The sequence below is a fragment of the Pseudorasbora parva genome, chromosome 16 (assembly GCF_024679245.1).
Source record: "Pseudorasbora parva isolate DD20220531a chromosome 16, ASM2467924v1, whole genome shotgun sequence".
NCBI classification, from domain to species: Eukaryota; Metazoa; Chordata; class Actinopteri; order Cypriniformes; family Gobionidae; genus Pseudorasbora; species Pseudorasbora parva.
Window position 1 is genome coordinate 43,086,961 of NC_090187.1, and position 24,228 is coordinate 43,111,188.

General features: G+C 38.3%; 1 protein-coding gene across 3 annotated transcripts in view; it reads left to right on the top strand.

Annotated features, from left to right (window-relative positions):
• Positions 1–24,228, top strand: part of LOC137043051 (granule associated Rac and RHOG effector protein 1-like) — a 51,563-nt gene that overhangs the window by 21,400 nt on the left and 5,935 nt on the right. For all 3 annotated transcript variants that reach the window (XM_067419109.1, XM_067419108.1, XM_067419110.1), the window contains exons 2-10: positions 2,078–3,389; positions 9,661–9,873; positions 11,215–11,355; positions 11,926–12,021; positions 16,282–16,443; positions 17,280–17,438; positions 19,324–19,421; positions 20,075–20,200; positions 23,078–24,069. In XM_067419109.1, the coding sequence (XP_067275210.1) occupies positions 2,886–3,389; positions 9,661–9,873; positions 11,215–11,355; positions 11,926–12,021; positions 16,282–16,443; positions 17,280–17,438; positions 19,324–19,421; positions 20,075–20,200; positions 23,078–24,069 (2,491 nt within the window). In that variant the 5' untranslated portion in view covers positions 2,078–2,885. The remainder of the gene's footprint in view (positions 1–2,077; positions 3,390–9,660; positions 9,874–11,214; positions 11,356–11,925; positions 12,022–16,281; positions 16,444–17,279; positions 17,439–19,323; positions 19,422–20,074; positions 20,201–23,077; positions 24,070–24,228) is intronic.

Below are 24,228 nucleotides of genomic sequence, written 5' to 3' on the forward strand. Positions count from 1 at the left end.
ATCGGCAGATATTTTAACCGTAATTAAACTAAACTATCCCTGTTCTCTCTTCATCAGCAGATATTATAACCGTAATTAAACTAAACTATCCCTGTTCTCTCTTCATCCGCAGATATTATAACCGTAATTAAACTAAACTATCCCTGTTCTCTCTTCATCGGCAGATATTATAACCGTAATTAAACTTAACTATCCCTGTTCTCTCTTCATCGGCAGATATTTTAACCGTAATTAAACTAAACTATCCCTGTTCTCTCTTCATCGGCAGATATTTTAACCGTAATTAAACTTAACTATCCCTGTTCTCTCTTCATCGGCAGATATTTTAACCGTAATTAAACTAAACTATCCCTGTTCTCTCTTCATCGGCAGATATTTTAACCGTAATTAAACTAAACTATCCCTGTTCTCTCTTCATCGGCAGATATTATAACCGTAATTAAACTAAACTATCCCTGTTCTCTCTTCATCGGCAGATATTATAACCGTAATTAAACTTAACTATCCCTGTTCTCTCTTCATCAGCTGATATTATAACCGTAATTAAACTTAACTATCCCTGTTCTCTCTTCATCAGCAGATATTATAACCGTAATTAAACTAAACTATCCCTGTTCTCTCTTCATCGGCAGATATTTTAACCGTAATTAAACTAAACTATCCCTGTTCTCTCTTCATCGGCAGATATTATAACCGTAATTAAACTAAACTATCCCTGTTCTCTCTTCATCAGCAGATATTATAACCGTAATTAAACTTAACTATCCCTGTTCTCTCTTCATCAGCTGATATTATAACCGTAATTAAACTTAACTATCCCTGTTCTCTCTTCATCAGCAGATATTATAACCGTAATTAAACTAAACTATCCCTGTTCTCTCTTCATCAGCAGATATTATAACGTAATTAAACTAAACTATCCCTGTTCTCTCTTCATCAGCAGATATTATAACCATAATTAAACTAAACTATCCCTGTTCTCTCTTCATCAGCTGATATTATAACCGTAATTAAACTAAACTACCCCTGTTCTCTCTTCATCAGCTGATATTATAACCGTAATTAAACTAAACTATCCCTGTTCTCTCTTCATCAGCAGATATTATAACCGTAATTAAACTAAACTATCCCTGTTCTCTCTTCATCAGCAGATATTATAACCGTAATTAAACTAAACTATCCCTGTTCTCTCTTCATCAGCAGATATTATAACCGTAATTAAACTAAACTATCCCTGTTCTCTCTTCATCAGCAGATATTATAACCGTAATTAAACTAAACTATCCCTGTTCTCTCTTCATCAGCAGATATTATAACCGTAATTAAACTAAACTATCCCTGTTCTCTCTTCATCAGCAGATATTATAACCGTAATTAAACTAAACTATCCCTGTTCTCTCTTCATCAGCAGATATTATAACCGTAATTAAACTAAACTATCCCTGTTCTCTCTTCATCAGCAGATATTATAACCATAATTAAACTAAACTATCCCTGTTCTCTCTTCATCAGCAGATATTATAACCGTAATTAAACTAAACTATCCCTGTTCTCTCTTCATCAGCAGATATTATAACCATAATTAAACTAAACTATCCCTGTTCTCTCTTCATCAGCAGATATTTTAACCATAATTAAACTAAACTATCCCTGTTCTCGCTTCATCAGCAGATATTATAACCGTAATTAAACTAAACTATCCCTGTTCTCTCTTCTCTTACCAGCTCATTTGCATTTAAAGAGACACACAGAAATTTGCATTTTTGCTCACCCTCAAAAAGTGACAATTTTAGCATGCTATAAAAATTATCTGTGGGTTTTTTCTATCTAAAACTTCACTTACACTCTGGGGACATCAGAGACTTATTTTACATCTTGTAAAAAGGTGCTTTATATGGACACTGATTTATATGCATTTGAACTGATTTAATGACCACTAGAGAAAGCTGAACTGCAATCAGTGTGGCGTTTGAAAACAAAAGTCTGATCAAATCAACATGAAACGCTTGGAAACAAAGTCAAATCACATCCTCCCTTCGAAAATCTCCCTGACGTTTTCTCTTTGTCTCTTTTGCAGGAAATGACCGAGAGGCCTTACAGATAATTTGTGCTTTTGTTGCTGCAGTCCGCGTTTGCCGAGAGACCCCTATCTGGAAGCACATTTGTTTCCGTTGTGAGTATCAACTACCTCAGGCTCTGGAAACTGATCGAGGGAGCCCGGCGATCTGTTGTACCAGCCCCCTGCTCGACCCCTGACCAGCTGAAAGGCCCTCAGAAAACCCTCTGACCGACTGGATCCGTCAGAGCGGCTCAGGCCACATCACCCTGTAGCCCACGCCAATCCTCCCTCCGTGCTTGCTGTTGAACGGTGTTACTGTTTTTCCTCTTCTGAAAATGGTTTTTGCTGACAGATTTTTAAGATTTTTCTATTTTTATTAGAAGCCTATGGAAAGTGTTCGGAAAGAAGGTTTTTTCACTTCCATTTGAAGGATTGATTATGCACTTTGGATTGAAGCTATGCTTGGTGTGTAAGTTACGTGCAGATAATCTTTATTTCCTTGTGAGACGCCTGTGAACCAATTCTAAGGGAAAATACCTGAAGCTAATTGAAGTTGGCCGTTTCACTGGGATATAAGCGCTAACGTTTTGATGTGAGCAGCTTCCAGAGTTGCAGCTGGGCTGCAAGATTTCCTCTCACCTTCCTTTTGCTCTCCATCTCTCAGGAGTGGAATACGGTCATGACTTCCCCTCTGATGGGATCTTTAAGCTATCTATTTACTTGATTCCAGGAGACCCAAATTAGGCATTGAGAACTTGTGCACATTGAAAAGTCGAGAGTTGTCCGCTTCGTGAGGACAGACACTTCCTGGGCGCATTGAATACTTATGTATTGTTGCAGTGCGCAAGAAAGTAAAATGGACTACAAGCTGCGCTTTTTGCTTGGCGGGTCCAAGCACAAAGTGCAGCAGCACCAGCAGTTTCAGTTGCCCGAGCTCAGCCGGACCCTCAGCGCCCCATTGGGCTCTTCTTGCTCCGCCCCTTCTCCCATGGCAACGATAGGCTCCTCCCCTTCCGGCTGTCACGCCCCGCCCCCGGGCACAACCACGGCGATTGCGGACATTCAGCAGGGCATCTCCAAATACCTGGACGCGTTGAACGCGTTCTGCCGTGCAAGCGCGTTCCTGACAGAGCTCTTTGGCAGCGTGTTTCGGGAATCCCGTTACTCCAAAGCGGCTATGCAACTGAAGGACGTGCAGGAACATGTCATGGAAACGACCAGCCGGCTCACCACAGCAATAAAGCCAGAGATCGGCAAAATGCTGATGGAGCTCAGCGCAGGCGCGGCTAACTTCAAAGACCAGAACGACTTCAGCCTGCAGGACGTTGAGGTAGGTCGCCCGGATACAGCCGGCCCAAATATTATTACATGTTGATGTTGATGTGTCTGCTGTTGTATTGAGAACTTTGAAAGTCCACATACATCCAAAAATAAGTACAATGTATTTGTTTTGTTCATATTGTATTGCAAAGCACTTTCGCATATATTGAGGTGTAGGACTGCATGATTAATCGTATTTTAATCGCGATAACGATATCTGCTTCTCTCGATTGATTTCAAATAATTGTCACGATATTGGCCCGCTCATTATTTACCCTTAAAATTAGTTTTTTCTTTGGGATTTGCGTTACACTTGTAATATTTGTGTGACAAAATCTGCCATGATCAAACCTTCAGCGATGAATTTCAACAAATGCAACACACTCTGCCTTATAGGTTGCGAAGGTGTTTTTTTTATTGATTTACCATCTAACGAAGTTATCATAGTTAATTTAAAGAGGTCGGTGTGCCACCTACTGGCATTTTGGGTGTAGCGGAGGTTGGTAAAGAACATTCAAAATGGCCATACCTTCATTACCCTTCATTTTTTATAGAATAATCCTGATTATAAATTTGAGCAAAATAATTGTGATGATCAGTTTAACCATTATCGTGCAGCCCTATTAAGGTGGGATATGGGTGAGGTAAGGGAAAGGTTTGCTGGTGTGGGTTAAATATTTGTTCTAAATCTTTTTATTTAGTTGTTAATAATAATGAATAATAAAAATGCATTCTTTAATTGGATTATATGTAAATTCCATACATGATCTTGGTAGCCAACCAGATTAGAGGCTGTGGAACAGCTCTCTCCCTCAGTGGCAGAGCCAGGACATTTTCTTAGGGGTCAATAATCTTCATTTTTTCAAACATAAACAAGTTTGCCTGTAAACTATTTCAGTATTTTAACGCCTACAACTCCGAATTTAATTGTAATTTGAGAAAGTGGTGGAATGTGTGAATTTGGCCATTTTCTTTAAATCTTAGACTGTAAAACATGCATCTGAAAAATGAAACATGGAAAGTTTAACATTCAGTTAATTGCAACAATTTTATTAAAGTTAAACTCATTATCAGGAAAAAAATATGTTCTCTGTTTTGAATACTCGTGTTAAACACTATGAATATGATAAAGGCTCTCATAAAACAAATGCCAGAATGTAAAATCTGTAATTTTATACACAATCAAATGTAATCCCAATGGTTCAAATGCATAGGGCTCTTATATATTTGTGTATTAATGCACCGATAAAAATGACATTTTTAAAGATGTTCATAAATATATATATATTTTTTTGCAGTTTTGATGCTGCTTTATTCATCTCCACATTTGTGACCCTGGAGGACTTCCCACAGTCATGCGCCCCTGGGTATTTTTGTGGCAGTAGCCAACAATACATTGCATGGGACAAAATTATTCATTTTTCTTTTATGGCAAAAATCATTAGGATATTAATTTAAGATCATGTTCCATGAAGATATTTTGTAAATTTCTAACCCTAAATATAATAAAAATGTATTAGGACTTCATTTGGACAACTTTAAAAGTGATGTTCTCAATATTTAGAAATAGTCGTATATCAGCCAAATATTGTCCTATCCTAACAAACCAAACATCAATGGAAAGCTTATATTCAAAAAACGCCCCTAATGACTGATTTTGTGGTCCAGGTTACATTTAATCAGGTTGTTTTTACCCAACTCAACTCAATTCAAGACGAGGTTTGCATGAGCACCTGAAATATCTCCCGAGTGTAGTGGTCGTAAAAAACGCTTGTATGTCTAAAACTCAATTCTGGTCAAGATAAAAAGAACGAAACCGCAATTGTGAGCGGAGTAGCTCCGCCCAACAGCCCCTATAGCAATCTGTGGGCAAGACTAGCAACTAAGGGGTTAAGTTTATCGCTCAAAGCGCAATTTTAGGACTGGAATTTTTAATAAATCCAGCCCTACCTGGGATCAAACCTGACGTTTGTGCTAGTCGTCTTGAAGCTTACCATCAGCCTGTTGTTACTCCAGACACTGATTATTTTTCAAAGGCGAGGAGAGGCCTCCAGATCTTTTATAGAGGAATTCCTCTGTTCTGAGATATTTTCGGAAACCAGATGCTCTCTCTCTCTCTCGCTCTCTCTCTCGCTCTCTCTCTCGCTCTCTCTCTCGCTCTCTCTCTCGCTCTCTCTCTCGCTCTCTCTCTCGCTCTCTCTCTCGCTCTCTCTCTCGCTCTCTCTCTCGCTCTCTCTCTCGCTCTCTCTCTCGCTCTCTCTCTCGCTCTCTCTCTCGCTCTCTCTCTCGCTCTCGCTCTCTCGCTCTCGCTCTCTCGCTCTCGCTCTCTCGCTCTCTCGCTCTCGCTCTCTCTCTCGCTCTCTCTCTCGCTCTCTCTCGCTCTCTCTCGCTCTCTGTCCAAAAGGATATAGTTTCTAGTTTGTGCGGTATAAGAGTAGCTGTGCTGGTCAGTCTCCGTGTCTCTACTCAAGGGACACGTACGAGCTGAAATGATGCCTTTATGAGCGATGGTTTGCGCCCCGGTGGATGTGGTCATGCTCCGAGCAGGAAGGCTTCACACCGCAGGCCTTTAAAACGGGGCACGCTGTGGCAGGGACCCGGGCCAGACCTGCAGCTATAGAGAAACAACCTTGCAAAGTCCCAACGGATCCTCGTGCCAAAACACAAAACGCCAAAGTTTTCAGAGTATGAAACGGAATATTCTGTTAATTCCAAATTCTTTCCCCCTGAACGTGTTTGCTGTGGAATGCATTCAAATATTGAAAGTGTTTTATAATGTTTGCACAAGCAAAAATGTCCTGAATACTCAAACAGAAACGTTACAGCTCATCCGAAACAACCACTCCGGAAAGATCCGGCTCTGTTTTCAAGTGTTTAACTTTTGTATTTTTGTCTTGTCGTGTGAACAAGGGCTGCTTTTCTTTTTTGACATGCAGAATGTTAAAAACAGACCAGTTTTGCTGCTTTAAAAACAGACCTCGGATGCTTTTCCCAAAAGCAGATTGTAGGACCATTGCCACCAATGGGAAACAGAGCCCTGCCAGAAATGCATGAAAGTGTCACTGTTTATCAGACGGCAGCCTAACTGAACTCGTGAACAAAACCAAATGCACACACATCAGCAGCGAACAGTAAACACCGCACAGGCTTTACAGGCGGCAGCTAGTGTCTATTCAGCGTCTTGTATTTGCTAATGAGCGTTTTTGTTTGCAAGTGGCCCTTCCTGCCTCGCGGGAATCTGCCTGTTGTGTGTGTGCGCGGAGGGGCAAGTTCGTTCTCCTGTTTACATTCGGCTGGCAGGGCGACAGCAGGGTATTCCCGTCCCCGGGGTGTTACCTGACACCATGATTGTCTCAATGAAGCGCTGCTACAGAAATACACCCGATGCATCGCTGGGCCAATCAGCTGCACTCTTTTTGGGTCCTGGCATGCCCTCAATAAGAATACTGACCCTGAGATCGGATTTCCAAACCGTGTGATGGGATTTGTTTGCGAATCTTCGTTTTCTATGGATGACTCCATGTTTACAATTCTCTTTAATTTTATTTATTTATTTTCTGTTTCTCATTTGCACTGTTCTTTTACCATTTTAATATTATTGTCTTGATGATGAGGATGATGAAGATATTAATAATAATGATAATAAACATTGTACTATTTACATTCATTGTTAATAATAACAAATTATTATAATTATTATAATTATTATTATTAGTAGTAGTAGTAGTAGTTGCAATGATGACAATGAAAGTAAATATTATATATTAATATTTATAATTAATAGCTTGCACTATTTTAAAGTGTCCTTGTTACATTTGTACATTATTTATTAATTATTCATTAATGATACATGTAATTATGCACAATTTATAGTTTATTACTATAGTAACTACATGTAACAATGACACTGAAATAGTGTTACATAATAATAAATAATAACATTAATATAATAATAATAATAATATAATAATGTATTAAATAGTAGTAGTATTAATAATAATAATAATAATAATAATAATAATCTGACGAGTCTTATTGTAATCATTGTATAGTAATATATTTCCCCCCAATTTCCTGAATTTTTTTTAGGTAAAACCTTTAAAATCCATTTATTTTAAAAAAAATTCAATAATGTATTATTTGTATATGTGTGCATTAAAATAAAGTAAAAGAAAAAATGGGATCAAAGCCATATTATGCATACTTTAAATTACTATAGTAACGTTTGCATAAAAATAATACAAATTCGACCAGTCTTATTGTAATACATTTCCCCCAAATTTCCTCACATTTTACAGTATTTTTAGGTAAAACCTTTAAAATACTTTTTTATAGCTTTTTTCTTTAAAGATTTGTACATGGATGCAATGAAAATAAAGGAGCAAATGGGATCAAAGCCATATTAACCCATGCCATGACAATCACCGTTTTGTTTTCTGTCCCTGTATATGAGAGATTTCTGTGATTTTTACATTTTTAATACATATTTAATCTTTCTGTACCTTCATTTTGTTGAACTTTGTTCTAAGTTTCGACTCTTTTCTGTGGGTATCACCAGCAAGAGGACACAAGTTAATGTCTGAAATATTAAACTGGCTTTGAATAAAGAAGCTCAAGTAGGAACTTTACAGTTATGGGATTTATGCCTCTATTAGTCCAAATCCATCTTTAGCTAACATTAAAGACAGCTTCCTGTGTATGCTGTCGGCTCTCAGGTGTTTCAGCACGAGGGGTGAAAGACTGAAACTGGCGCCACCTTGTTTTTCCTGTCTCCTGTTGCACAAGATGGCATATTTCTGTCTTTACAACTTGGCCTGTAGATATTTTCAGCAGATACCTGTAAAAGAAACCCTTTTGCTGTGGGTGGGGGCGACAGGCCTGTCTCCTGCCTTCTCTCTTCATCAACACATTCAAGCATTGCACTCGATTCTGTGTCGATACACAACTGGACAAAGAACAGACTCGGTCGGAGCACATAATGGCTCCAGTGTCTATATTTCATTATTTTTTTACGAGCTTGTCTCCACGTTTCCGTGCTGATGAGTAAGACGTGAGTCAGGAAAGACTCCCTATTTAGGAAGCGATACGACAGTTACCCTGTAAATCTTCTCCGAATGCTTCTGTGTCTGGGAATGTTCCGAACTTGCTCGTTACTATTGGGATCGCCTGCCGTTTCCCGGAACTTCAAGCGGAGTCTGGTGCGTTGACCTCGATGGTTTTTGGTTATGCGTATTAATAAAACATCAGCACCAGATGTACATGAGCCTGAACGATGCATTTGAAGTCTGTTAAACGTGTGCTTTAAAGAGCATGTCACAGAAAGAAAGGTTAGAAGGATAACGATCGTTGCATTTTAAATCACTTAAAAGGTTAGTTCACCCTAAAATGTAAATTCTGTCATTAATTCCTCATGTGGTTGGACCCGTCAGACCTCCGCTCATCTTCACACACAGATGAAGATATTAGTGTTGAAATCCGATGGCTCAGAAAGGCCTTCATTGACACCAATGTCATTTCCTCTCTCAAGACCCATAAAGGCACTAAAGACGTCGTTACAAAGCCCATCTCACTACAGCGGCTCTACAATTATTTATGAAGAGGCGAGAATTAGTTTTGGTGCGCAAAAAAACTAAATAACGACATGTATAGTGAGGGGCTGATTTCAAAACAGAGCTTCGTAAAGCCTCGGAGCTTAATGAATCAGTGTATCAATTCATGATTCGGATCGCCAAAGTCTCGTTAATTTCAGCCGTTTGACACGTGATCCCAATCATGAATTGATTCATTAAGCTCCGAGGCTTTGCGACGCGGTGTTTTGAAATCGCTCCATCACCATAGAAGTCGTTATTTAGTTTTTTGCGCACACAAACTATTCCCGTCTCTTCATTAAATGATTGTATAGCCGCTGTAGTGAGATGGGCTTTGTAACGACGTCTTTAGTGCCTTTATGGGTCTTGAGAGAGGAAATGACATTGGTGTCAATGAAGGCCTTTCTGAGCCATCGGATTTCAACACTAATATCTTCATCTGTGTGTGAAGATGAGCGGAGGTCTGACGGCTGGCCAACGACATTAGGGTAAGTCATTAATGAGAGAATTTTTATTTTTGGGTAAACTAACCCTTTAAAGGCTGAATATTTTTTAATGCAATATTTTCACATTTCCTTGAGTGACCTCTTTTGATGAAAGCAGACTTTGCCTTTTTTTTCTGCAGTGCATTAATGAGTCATTCACAATAAGGGATGTGTTTTAGGTTAAAGGCTTGATGTTACTCTTCCTCAGGTGCTGGGCCGCTGCTTCCTGACGGTGATGCAGGTGCATTTTCAGTTCCTGTCGCAGGCTTTGCAGAAAGTCCAGCCGGTGGCACAGTCCTGCCTGGCAGAGGCGTTGGCACAGGTTCAGGAGAGACGTGGAAATGCCCACACGCAGAACACAAGCCCCGGGCCTCTGACGGAGCTGGAGGAAGCCACCCGCTCATGGAGAGGAGCGTCAGAGGTAAACAACACCACCAATCGATGCACGACCAGCCAGCCTGGAGCCAACAAGCCCTGACAAAATAATTAAACCGATTGATTTAAAGGTGGGATAAGTGATATCTGGTAACCGTTGTTGAAATTTCAAATCGCCAAAACAAACACGCCTCTACCCCCAAAAAGGGTCTCGGCCCAATTTTAATAGCTCTGCCCCACACATACGTAACCCAGGCAACGACTATGGCAGAATCTGTGTTACTAATCCAGGTCAAATTACAAAAAAAAAGGTCACCCATTCAATCATAAAAACACAAACCAGTTCTCATGAACAACTCGATAGTACACGGGCATGACAGTCCAGCTAACGACATATTACAATTATGACAAGATTAGAGTTATAGCGATCACAAAACACAAACAGTTCTCATGAACAACTCGATAACTTTAGTATACAAGCTCGATAGTCCAGCTAACGACATATAACAATTATGACCGGATGGGTAATCTAGATGAAAAGAGGAAACAAACCTATATTAGTATTATAGTATTTTACCTGTCGGACACATTTTGTGAGCTGACGCTTGAAACCTTGAAACACTGAGGGGATTTAGATGCTCCATACGGTGTGGAAATGAACGGGTCTTTATCATCGCTGAAGTGAGACACAATACGATCGCAAATAGACAAACAAGCGAACATGACACACGAGCATATTCAAGCAAAAGCAGCATATATTAGTTCTTTCTTGGCTAATGTCTGCCCTGTGCGACTCGTGTGTTTTGAATAATGTTGTGAACTGAGCCTCTCTTCTCACCATAGACACGCCCCTTACCTGCTGATTGGCTCTCTCTCTTCTCACCATAGACACGCCCCTTACCTGCTGATTGGCTCTCTCTCTTCTCACCATAGACACGCCCCTTACCTGGTGATTGGCAGTTTATTCCACTCGGCCCGAGTCCTTTTTCTAAAACAGTTTTGAAATGACACTTACCCCACCTTTAATTATAATCATTACATTTTATATTTAAAAACTGTATATACTTGTTTTTTGTGAGATTTGCCCATTTTCTTGTCCAATATTATTTTCCAATGTCCAGTTTGTCATACAATTGAGTTCAAACTGCATGCTACCTCAAATACCTAACTAAAGGTGTGTATGTAGTTGAAAATGTATTTATGCATGTGCATATAATAATATACTTTCTTTTGTATAGAAACTTTGTCTAAACTGTTCTCTAAACAACGATCTGCATACTTACATCAAATACTTAAATACAAAACTACTTAAAATTAATGAATGAGTGAATGTTTGCAGTGTGGCAGGAAACACTGTTTTGTATGTTAAATAGTGTGTGTGTTTCAGGTGACGGCGTGTCTCAGGGAGAGGGGGAGAGACGGCTGTCTGTCTGGCATTCAGGTACAGCAGCTCTTCTGCTCTCAGAACACCTCCATACCTGAACACCAGCTCAAAGAGCTCAACGCCAAGATCGACAACGCTCTACAGGTGAACACACACACTGACAACTCTTACAACAGTGTTAACATCATGTTAAACAATACTTTCTACTAGAACATTAGTCATTACAGTTGCTGCTAGTGCTGTAAGTTCTTAATAAATGAAAGTGGATCTCCCTCAAATACTGCAAGTCATTGTAAGTATGTGATGACCGTAGTGGGTTTTACCAGTTTAATTGTGATAATTACTTGATTAAAAGTGCTATTATCTAGTATGTACATTTCTGCATTTGTCAGAATGCAAAGCAAGTTTTATCATTTTATCAGTTCCTGCATTCCTAAAGAATCAAAGCTATGACCTTGGTGTTACTAGTGCCATGTTTTACTGTTTGAGCTTTTTAATGTGCATGAAATGCTATAATTAATTTTACACTATTTTAAACGATCGTTATATCAGAGCACATTGAATTGTTTTTCCGTAATGATCACTTTGTAAGTGAAATGCAAAAATAAATGACCTGTAACAGGATTGGAAATATAAATAGAGATCTTTAATTTGTATTCTGGTAATAATGAGCCACGGACTGACCCACTGACATTGTGTGTATGTGTATTTCAGGCGTATAAAGCAGCGTTAGACTCTTTGGGTCACAGTGAATATGCGCTGAAGGCCGGATTTCACCTTAATCCCAAATCAGTGGAAGCAGCTTTGCAGGTATGTTTGCCGTGTGTGGAATTACAGCTTAGTGCAGATTAGAGCTCGTTTCAGGATGTTCATGTGTTCAGCAGCCACGCACAGACAGACATGTACACATTTAAATATGCTGCACATGTTCGAAGTACCTTTCAAGCAAAGTCTGTTCACTCGCCTGCTATATTTGCTGCTATTTCGAGCAACCAAGACTTCCAAGTAGGGCAGCGCAATATATCGAAATTTTCAAAATATCGCAAACGTACATATTGCGATATGCATATCGCAACGGCACGCAATATCTGAATGATTTTAATAGGCTGCTTCAACTTTGGGGAAAGTGTTCGCTTTAGGTCGGCATATAGCAGAGAATAGACTGGGCACATTACTACTGTTAAAGGTGCCCTAGAATGAGTTACAATAAACAATTACAGTAAACAATATGTTAAATTGTTCTCTGATATCTACATAGAGGGTATGTGGCTTATTTAATGAAAAAAAATGTCCAGATACAGTTTTACAGGTCCATTTACAACCACATAAATTGTCCCTAGGATGTAATGCTCTGTTTTTGCCTTATTTGGAAGTCATGAATATTAATGTGGAGCTCTGCTCTGATTGGCTTATTTCAGCAGCTCACAGCAGTTCAGTATAGCGGCTCGTGAGTCCTGACAGAACCCAGACCGACTAAATGAAACTAAGCAAAACATCTCAAATGGAGATTAAAAAATGCAGCTTACTTGTTTATTGGTGTTGTCAGATTACCCGCGCGCGAGAGAGCTCACGTTAGTGCGGTTGCCAGATTTCTGTAATGAAATCACCCAAACAGAGCTTTTCTGTCAAAAGAAACCCTTATACACTCCGGTTTTTACCTAAATATGTCCAATCTGGCAACCATATGCACGTGAGCTCTCTCTCACGCATGGATGATCTGAAAACACCAAAAAACAAGTAAGCTGCATTTTATCAATCTCCATTGACTATAGTTTTAACTTATACGGTGGAAAAGGTGACGTTTGCTAGAAGGATCGCTTGAACGATCTGCAACCAAAGTATCTACGGTTGTATTTTGTAATACAAAATAATATTAACCTTTGTCATTAGACACACTATTTAGTTTTGTATGGTACTTGGTGTTTCCTATTGTTACTGTACTAGCATCTTGCGTCATCTAGACCAGGGGTTTTCAAACTGGGGTCCGGGGACCCCCAGGGGTCCTCCAGAAGGTTCCAAGGGGTCCCCAGAAAATTTCAGAGAATTAAAAGACAAAGCAAAAATGGAGTCTATCGAACAATCTAATGGTTTCATTTCTAACTGTTTCTCCTTGTTTGCCATATACATACTTTCAAGATTTGTATATGTTTTTTTTTTAAATCTTTCTAGTGAGTTTTTCTCACTATAGTCCCTTAATCTTGCTCACTGGGGTTCTTAACATGGTATGCAAGCTGCTTACAAAGAACTACATTATGAAAGTTGCTTAACCTCTTAACCCTCGCCCTGTGCTGAGAAATAAATAAAAAAATGACATACCCCAAATAAAAATGTCTGCAGCTCTTAAACCCTATGGTCTATATCCATAAATGTGGTCTTATTTTAAACTAGACACTTTAAATTATGTTACCCAAAAGTCATAATAACTCAAATAGTATAGGGACAGATTAAAACAAGGGGAAATATGCATGTAAGTGACTCACGTTTTTATTTTTTTATTATTCCCTTATGGAAAAAAATATTAGATTTTAATTTGTATGCCCTGAAAATAACCTAAATATAAAACTGAATGTCTGATCATGCATTGATTAAAATTTGAGGACGATTCTCTCAAAAATGTAGCTTCTGTAAGCTTTTATGTCAAAAAAGACTGGGCGTCCTTTCAATAAAGTCCAATTATATTAGAACATTTGTGTAATAGTAAAGAGTAGTTTTTATTCAAATAAATCTGCAATAAACTGCTAATTATAATGCATTTGCAGTCCCTGATAACTAAAACAACTATTTACAGAATTTACAAGTGTAAAAAAAACTCATTTAGTTGATAAAAACAGTCTCTTATTTAGTCTGCGCGTTGTGTGTAAGTATGTGTGCTTACACTGGCAGGCGCTGGATACGATGAATGAAAACTGTGGAGACGACGCTAAGTAACAGCTAAGTAAGCATGAGGTATTCACCAATGCTTCTTACGACATATCTCACAGAAACTACGCAAAATATTGTCTTTTGATTCGTTACTACATCCATCAATCAAATCTATGCTGGCTATGCATTGGCTAGGCATTGACTGGCTTATCCAACAAAGGACCGGCGAGTTTGACTGACAGATGTATCACCCAGTGACGCGCTCCCTTTCTATTTATGTGTCCTAGTCAGCTTTTGATTGAAGGAGAGAGACCTGGGAGGGTTTAATATGACCGGAACAGTCCACAGTACAGGGGAGATTGTCAAAATAAGGCTTACAATCGCTATTTCATTGAAAATGGACATGATTGATTACGCTTAACACAAAACGCTTATGCAAACAACGGAGGATTTTTAGTTTTTTCCCCTTATTTTTCGTTGTTTTGGATTAAAAGTGGGATGCATTTTGAAGAGTGGACTCTTACACAGACATGTATGCTGTTGTTTCGTGGATTCGTCCGATCTGATCTGAACGTCAGGAGATGAAAGATGAGTACCGCGTTCATTATGCTAATGTTTAAATAGCCACTGCTTTAGCATTTAATTTAACCCTTTCCTCTCTGGTGTATTTATTGCAAAAACGAGTTCAGATCATGAATCTTGAGTGTTTTAGCTTTCAAATGATGCATAGTTTGTGATAGTTGATTGAACAGTTTGTATAAAACAAAAGTAATTATAAGTAGAGACACGCCCACTTGCGTCAGACGCCCCGCCCACGATCCGGTGCGGATTAAGAAGTTAAACAAGTACATTTTCATTGAAAATGTTTTTCATCAGGTTAATACATACAATAAGTATAACCAATTTAAGTTTGGAAACAATATGTTGTATTTATGTCACACTATTTATCTAACAGTTTAAAAGTTTTTTTTCATTATAAATATATAGATCTATTTTAGGAAGGGGGTCCCCCATAAAGGTTTCTCATATTTGGGGGTCCTTGGCATTGTGAAGTTTGAAAACCCCTGATCTAGACAATGCGGTCTCTAAGAAACTTAAAATTTAATCAGAAATTGTTTAAACAGCAAGTCAATAAGTGGATAAATTACTTACTGCTTACAGGAATATAGTTGCCTGTTTCTTCAGTTTAAGACGCTGAGCGAAGCTTGCTTGAAATCGGCCGAACAAACGAACGATTTGTTGTGGCATCCGATTATAATAAATCTCAGCCGTGTCTCATGAGAGCAGTGTTTGCTATCTTCCAGTGTCTTGTTTACCATCAGTAGATTCGGCTTGTTGGACAGATGCAAATGTTGGGGGCGTGCATATAAATGATCCCCAACACTTACGTCACGGTTGGGTTTATGTTGAGAAGCACTTTTTTTTCCTGTTGAGTTTTTGATTTACGAGATTTACATCAGAAGTAGGAGGCAATGGTGTTTGAGACTCACAGTATGTGATGTCCATGTACTGAACTCTTATTATTTCACTATGGCAAGGTTAATTCAATTTTTTATTCTAGGGCACCTTTAATTATGTGACTTGTTTGACGTTATAAAGAGTTATTATACGTAATATCTTGCGAAAAACAACTCCTTGCAGTTTCGCACAGTCTTCTGTCTGACACACACCGAAACGTGTGTACAAGTGCCTATCTGAAAGCAAGTGATCCCTTCATGTCTGTTTCGGGTTTTTTTTTTTTTTTTTTAAAGAAATCAGAAATTTTTGCTAAAACACTGCTGGTCACTTTCAGAAGTTGTATGCTTTTTGTTTCCCAGAAAGAATGTGAAACACATATGGTATCATTTAATTTAATTTGGTATCAAAAGGTTTTTACATTTTTTTTAATAAAATTATTTAAATTTAAATAGATAATTTAAATAGATTTTACACACTAATAGCAATATCGTATCGCATATCGAATATTGCATTATTTAACAAGATATTGCATCTTTCTTCAGTATCGCACAGCCCTACTTCCAAGTCTTGTCTACTTGAATGGGGAAATTGTGAAATCTCAATTACTGCTTGCCGAACTCACAATTATATAACGGCTGTTACACATGACTGTGGTTGCATCTTTACCGGCTCATGCGTTGGTGTGTTGTCATTTATTTGGTTTAATTGTGTGTGTGCATATGAAGAGTGTTTGACTATTGCAACATGCAGGGCTGTTGCAGTGACGCTGAAGCCCAGCAGGCTGGACGGTTTCACACCACGTCTCAACCCATCCAGTGTGAATTACCCACAATCCCTGTCCAGATCGGCTCTCATCTTCTCCGAGGCGTTTCCTTCAACGAAAGCACATCTGATAACCTCAAGCTTAAAACGGTACTCTGTCCTTTCTCAGAACACTATTATGAAAGATGACCAGACATAAGATCCAGCTGGTAATGTAATCTGTGATAGCAAGGACACAAACAAGAAAGGATAAGTACTAACTAAATGGAACGTGCACGTCTCAGGTGGTTTTAAACACTTAAATCTCACAAAACCCGATATTTCACATGCAAAACAAAAAGATTATATTTTGCATTAAGAAACTGGGGCTTTTTAAAGACCATTTAGGTGTTTTTATTATTTTTTTTAAGTTTAAATGTGATGCACACTACTATTCAAACGTTTGGGGTCAGTGAGGGTAAAGAAATTTAAGAAATTAATATTTTTATTCAGCAAGGATGCCTGAAACTGATCAAAAGTGACAGTGAAAAGATGTATAATGATGCAAAAATGTCTATTTGCTAACTTTCTATTCATCAAAAAATCTTTAAAAAAATGAAATCCATCAGTTTTCACAAAATGAGTATGAAGCATAAACATTGATAATAATCATAAATGTTTCTTGAGCAGCAAATCCTCATATTAAAATGATTTCTGAAGGATCATGTGACACTGAAGACTAGAGTAATGATGCTGAAATTTCAGCTTTGATCACTGGAATAAATTAAATGTTACAATATATTCACATAGAAAACGGCTATATTAAATTGCAATAATATTTCACTATTTTACTGTATTTTTGATTTTTTTTTTTTTAAATAGTCTTGGTAAGCAGAAGAGATTCCAAACAGTACTGTCTATAAATTGTATAGTATTTGTACAAATAAAACAGTGCATGTTACTGTAAAGAGAGTCATCTAATTTCATCTCATGTAATCTCTTCCCAGCATGCCGTGCTGCAGCTGATCAAAGATGCGGTGGATCAGAACGGCGTGGCTGTGCGGGACGACTCCCCCGTCACAGAGGTGCTGAACCAGGTGTGTCCCTCCAGCTGGAGAGGAGCCTGTAAGACCGCCGTACAGCTGCTGTTCGGGCAGGCTGGACTGGTGAGTTTCACACGTTATTGTATGTTTCACATTGCAGTTTATTCCAGACAGCAACTGGCCACTTGGACAGGAAGACGTATAAAACCTCCAACAGCCACTAACTTCTTATTTTTTTATTTTATTTTTTTTCTTCTTCTTCTTCGTGTGGTATTTACGTTTATACATTTGTGTGATGTTTTTATAGAAGTAACCGCAAGTCAAGCCAACTTTATTTTTTATAGCGATTTAATAAAATACAGATGGTTTTAGAACAGCTTTACAGTGATAAACAGGAAAATTATGCATTTCGGCTGAAGTCAGTTCAGCGTTGATTCAAATCATAAGTTATTAAATTATTAGTTCACTTTTAAATAAACTTTTGCTGATCATTTACTCACCCCCATGTCATCCAAGATGTCCATGTCTTTCTTTCTTCAGTCAAAAAGAAATGAAGGTTTTTGATGAAAATCTTTCCAGGATTTTTCTCCATATAATGAACTTGCGGATCAATCACCAAACGGATCAAGGTTCAAATGACCGTTTCAGTGCAGCTTCAAAGGGCTTTATTAATTACATTAACGTATTAATGTATTACTTAATTTCATGTAATGACATTAGTTCATTGTCCGTAATGTTCACACAGAAGAGTATTTCCACATTTTCAGCCGAAACTTTACTTTATAACGTTTTAAATATGGATATTTTTTTACACAAACACAAATTTGCTTCAGAAGGCCTTTATTAACCCCTCAGAGCTGGTGGAGCACGTTATTTTACGGACAGATTAAGTTTTTTATGGACTTCAAAAACAGAGCAAAAATTACTGCCATTATAAAGCTTGGATTAGCCAGGATTTTTTAAATATAATTCTGATTTTATTCGTCTGAAAGAAGAATGTCATGTTCACTTGAGTAAATCATAAGGGTCATTTAAACTATCCCTTTAAAATCCCCAACAATTAAGACTTTGTCTGCAGCCAGTACTAATTCTGATAGAAAGTCAGCAATATAAAGTCTGTATGAAGGCCTTTATACAATAGCCAGCACAAATGTCAAACAGGATTTATCACTTACACTAGATAGCGTTACATGAAGCTCAGTAATTATACTTGAAACTAGACCTCTTGAGTAATACTGGAAATATTACAATAAATTACAGGATCATCTCCCCTTTGCCTTTCAGATGAGGCTCATATTTATAAAGCAACCTGCATTAATGCATTCAAGGATTCAGTGTGTTTTATCAATATATCAGTGATGTTTAGAAGTGGGTACATATAAAATTAATGATGTTAGTAGTAACTTATCCTTCCCGAGAACTGTTCGTAGCAGCCTGGAAGCTTTCTGTCCACCGATATTTACCAGCATAGTTTTATTGGTTCATTGTCCGCAACATTCACACGGAAAAAAAAATGAAAGTCTGAACTCAAGGTTTTGGAAAAGGCCACTGGCTACAGGAAATTATTGAAAAATCATAAAGCCGTTTCCATGACGCTGTTTCTGTCCTTTTTTGTGTGTGTGTGGTCAGAATGGCCTTGACCTTTGGGCGTGTGTGTTTTCTGTGTAGAGTCCCCATCATTTGAGTCACATTGAGGATACACCTGTGCTATTAATAACAATAGCCCACTTCCTGTTTGATAGGAAACGCCCTCCCGGTTTCAAACGCCACTGCATGGCGTGGCTTCACAGCCTCTTTTCAAGAACTGTGGGAAATATTTAATTTGTGTTTTCGGGTGGAAACAGCTCTCTGACAGTGATGAAAAGTCGGTTCACTGGGGCGCTCTAGTGTTTGTGTTGCAGAAAATGATTGATGATCACATGATGAGTAACATGAATGATTTATATACTGGCAGAGCTTCATGACGCTGTTCAGTTATTAAACCTGATGGTGATGATGTGTTGTGCAGGTTGTGGTTGACACGGCTCAGATTGAGAATAAGGAAGCTTACGCCCCTCAGATCTGTCTTGAAGGATCCAAAGTTGTGATCCAGGTTCCTTCCACATGGTGAGTAACTGTATACGGTAAAAAAGAGGGTAATTATAGCAATAGTTGTTTAAATCTTGAGTATCGCCGACAGTAATTGTTAGCTCCACATCCTCTGAAGCTGCAGTTTGTTAGAGTTTAAGCTGCTTTACATACCATTTATTCAAAGTTGGCTAATGTCGTTGAATGAATATGTATGAATAAAATTTATTTTTGCTCTTAACTTTGCTCTTAACATTTCCCATTAGAATGAAACATTAAAAAAAGCAAAAGAAGCAAAGGCTCTGTTCTTTTTTTTGATATATTGCATGTTCAGATATTCATACAACAGGATATTCTGGTAACTGGAGACTATAAACAAACAAACAAAAAATATGGTTAGAAAAGAGTTAACACATTTAATCCCTGTTAATTTGGGTCAATTTAGCTAAAATAACCTTTTCAATTACATTTCAACCTGAAAGGGGTTATATATTTGCTCTTTTTTATTACTTTTGCAAGGAAAGATATTGTTTAATTTATAGTATATAATTGTCTTTTGAGTTTTTTTGGTGTTAAGATTTTAATTTACTTCTCTACTCTAGGTTTTAAAGCTTCTTCTTTAAGTTTAGCCTTTGCTAAAAGGGCATAAAATAAAAAATCTGGTCTTCTAACTCTATTTATTTGTCTGGCAGGTGTCTGAAGGAGGATCCAGCCACCATGTCTCTGCTGCAGCGCAGTTTGGATCCAGAGAAGACCCTCGGCCTGGTGGATGTGCTTTACACGGCTGTGTTTGACCTCCACCGCTGGAAGGAGCGCAAGTCAGTGGCAAACTCATGTGTTCACCTTAATGAAACACAGGCATATGACATTTTTTGTTGTATCTATCTTATACATCTATCTTTGTGAGGACATTCATTGACACAATGCAATATCTAACTCCTTACCCTAACCCTACTCATCACAACTTAAGAGCCTAACTTAAAAGAACCCTTACCCTAAACCAACCTTTAAAGGGTCATTAATTCCTCACCCTCATGTCGTTCCACACCTGTAAGTCCTTCGTTCATCTTTAGATAAAAAAATATATTTCTCTGACCCCTCCATAGACAGCTATTTAATTAACACTTTCAAGGTCCAGAAAGGTAGTTAACACATTAGTAAAATCGTCCATGTGACTCCAGTGGTTCAACCTTTATTTTTAAGAAGCGACTAGAATACTTTTTGTGCGCAAAAACTAACAAAATAACATCTTTATTTAACAATTTCTTCACGTCTGTTCTGCACGAGTCGTTTTGCTATAGATCTAGGAAACACTGCACTACTACATACGTCAACAGTGTAAGAGTCTGACACAGGCTAGAAGAAATTGTTAAATAAAGATGGTATTTTGTTTGTTTTTGCGCACAAAAAGCATTCTAGTCGCTTCATAACATTTAAGGTTGAGTCACATGGACGATTTTACTAATGTGTTGATTAAATTGCTGTCTATGGAAGGGTCAGAGAGCTTTTAGATTTCATCAGAAATATCTTCATTTGTTTTCTAAAGATGAACGAATGTCTTGCGGGTTTGGATATAAATGCGTGCGCGCTTGCCTTTCAATTTTGCAATGCATCGGAATAACATGTTTCTTTGTTTGATGATACAAGATTAATGAGGGAAACTTGATAAAGTACCCTATTTGAGATTTGATTGTATATAAATGCATCACAAAAATCCCGCACCCTATGCACTGCCATTAATAGAGGATAAAGTGAAAGTTGTTTTACACACTGTGCTAAAGACTTGCATACCTAATTTAATATTTTGCGGTAAACATAAATCCGATACTTATCCAGATGGCGACCATTTGACGTGAACAAATGTAAACGCATCTGTCCTGATAGACTGATGAGCCTTGATTGGATCACGGTGATCGCATGTTATGCCAAGTGTAAACGCAACCATAATAATCTACCTAATACAGTAGATTATTTATAATAAGCTAAATAAATAAAAAGTAAATCACATAAGGTATACAGTCTAAATTACATTAGACGCCAATCTCATATGCTGTCAGACTGGATATTTATTAAGCATTTAAGCCTTTGGTGGGTCACACACTGTTTTTGCACTGGTGTCACGTGCTGTCTGTTTGATTGTTAATATCTATATCATGTTATCCAAGAATAGTACGTCAAAAATGTGTTTGAGAAATGTGCGCCATACTATCCAATAGGGCTGTACGATATTGAAAAAAAATGCGATATGCAATATCTTGTTAAATAAAGTTTTTCTTGATATTCGATATGCGATACGATATTGCCATTAGTGTGTAAAATTTATTTCAATTATATTAAAACAAATATTTAAAAACTGAGAATATGTATGTATGTATGTCGTAAACTGACAATATAATTTTAGCATCAATGTAAACAAACAAAAAATGTAATGCCAATATTTAAATACCAAAAACTCTTTGCTTGTTTTGATAATATATAGTTATATCAACCTAAAACTGAACATCCAGATAAACAAAGACACCTGATCTAGGAGTGGACGATTATTTTTGTTATTTAAATTTATCTTTGCTATTAAAAATAAGAACTAAAAACGTTAGTCTTCACATTAATTTAATATACACTTAATAAAGCCACAAAGGTTATTCAGCCAAGAATACTGAGTGATTTTCTCTTGTTTTTGTTATTGTTTGATAGACAGCGGCAGCTTTACTGTATTATCAGGTTTACTGTATTAGCCGCCTGTCACTTTAAGAGCTAATGCACAGATCCTATTGACACGCATTCGACTTCTTTCCCTACACTGTAATTTTTTTTTGTTGGTTTAACTTAAAAAAGTAAGTAACCTGGTTGCCTTAATTTTGAGTTTATTGAAATTAAAAAATTTAGTTTAATAAATAGAAACTCAAAATATTATTGTATCTGAACCACATACATTTTTTTTTGATAAATCATTAAAATAGCACTATTTGGCATGTTTCACTGCGTCATCACAAATAAGACACACACAATTACCCAATATGCTCACAAAATCTTTTAATAATATTTTAATAAAGGTTGTTGAATCTCAAAAAATGTTCATTGTATTAACTCAAATTTAATTTCAATGAACTCAATTTTAAGGCAACCAGGTAACTTTTTTTCTAAATAATTTTTTACAGCGTAACTGATATTGTTTACTTAAAGCATAACCGACTGAGTTTACATGAATACTCATCAAGACAGCCGTTTTGAAATAACTGTGTGTGTATATTCACAATGTTGAAGTAGACTATTAAAATCATTCAGATATTGCGTGCTGTTGCGATATGCATATTACGATATGCACATTTGCAATATTTCGATAATTTTGCTATATTGCACAGCCCTACTATTCAAGACCAATGAACAAACACAGACCGGAAGTTAAATTAAATTTGGCCCAGGCATGTAACCTTGGATGAAAATGAAACCGTCTATAAAGGTCTCTCAGAAACACAAACTGGGCCTCACAAAGACAGTTAAACAACCACACACACACACATTATGTATGTGTACTAAAATAACTGAAATGAAAACTATATTGACTAATAAAAATGAAGAAAAAAACAACAACAACCATGGTCAAAGTATTAATCTCAATGAAACAAACATAACACTGATTAAAGCTAAGTGTTAATTGTCTGCTGGTGTGTGTGTGTGTGTGTGTGTGTGTGCAGGGAACAGACTTTGCCCACCATTCAGATCCAGCTACAGCGGGACACGACTGACTATGGTGGCCCCGTCATTCTTTCTCCCGGGAACAGCACCAAATCCTCTAGCGGCCTCCCCAAAACCATCTCCAAGCTGACCTCACGCTTCACTAAGAAAACCTCATCTAATTCCAGCTCAGGGGGCAGTTACTCCATCCCCAGCACCCCGTCTCGGAGCAGCGGCAACTCGGACGACAAAACCGGCCGCCTGCACAGCATCCTGCAGATGAGCAGCATGCCATGCACACCCGACCCCAGCCACGCGCAGATCGCCAATGGCGCGTCCTCGGACGAGCAGGGCATGAACCTGCCCACCGACCAGGAGATGCAAGACGTCATTGACTTCCTATCGGGGTTCAACATGGGGAAGTCCCAGCAGGCATCTCCGCTGGTGAAGAGAAGGAACTCGGTGGCGTCCACAAATGCGGCCGACTTGAAACCGCCGGCTCCGCCAACCTCGCAGTCTCAAGTGTCTCATAATGCCGTGCAAGCGTTGGCGCAAACCTTGCAGCAACAGACACAGCAACAACAGCAGCTTCCTTCAACACCAAAACAGCAGCAAACGCAGCCACAATCACAGCCGACTTCACAGGCCCTGCCTTTCTACCAGCATCTCTTGCAGCCGATTGGTCAGCCGCAGCAGGCGGCCCCAGTTTCCCCTCAGCTTTCTTCCCAACAGCCCCCGCAGCCTAGAGCTCCAAGCAAGTGGCCCCAAGGTCCATTGGGATGCCTGTCACCGATCGGGCCCTTGACGCAGTGGCCCGCCCCAGGTCTGCCGGACCTCAGCTCGGACCTCTACAGTTTGGGGCTGGTCAGCACATACATGGACAGCGTCATGTCTGAGATGCTCGGCCACAAGCCCCCGCAGGGACCACGCAACAACACCTGGCCCAACCGAGACCAAAGTGAGCAGAGTCTGTTTGGGGTGTTGGGAGACTCCATGCCCTTTGACCCTGCAGGTGAGCAGAGACTGTTCAGCTCAGTTGTGTTCTCCCTTGGTTGTGATGATCCTTTTACCTTCAGCCATCAAATCATATGAATACTTCAGAGTTTTTTATTAAATAAAGCTATGTTGAGCGGATAAAATAAAATTGATACATTACTGATATTGTTTAACA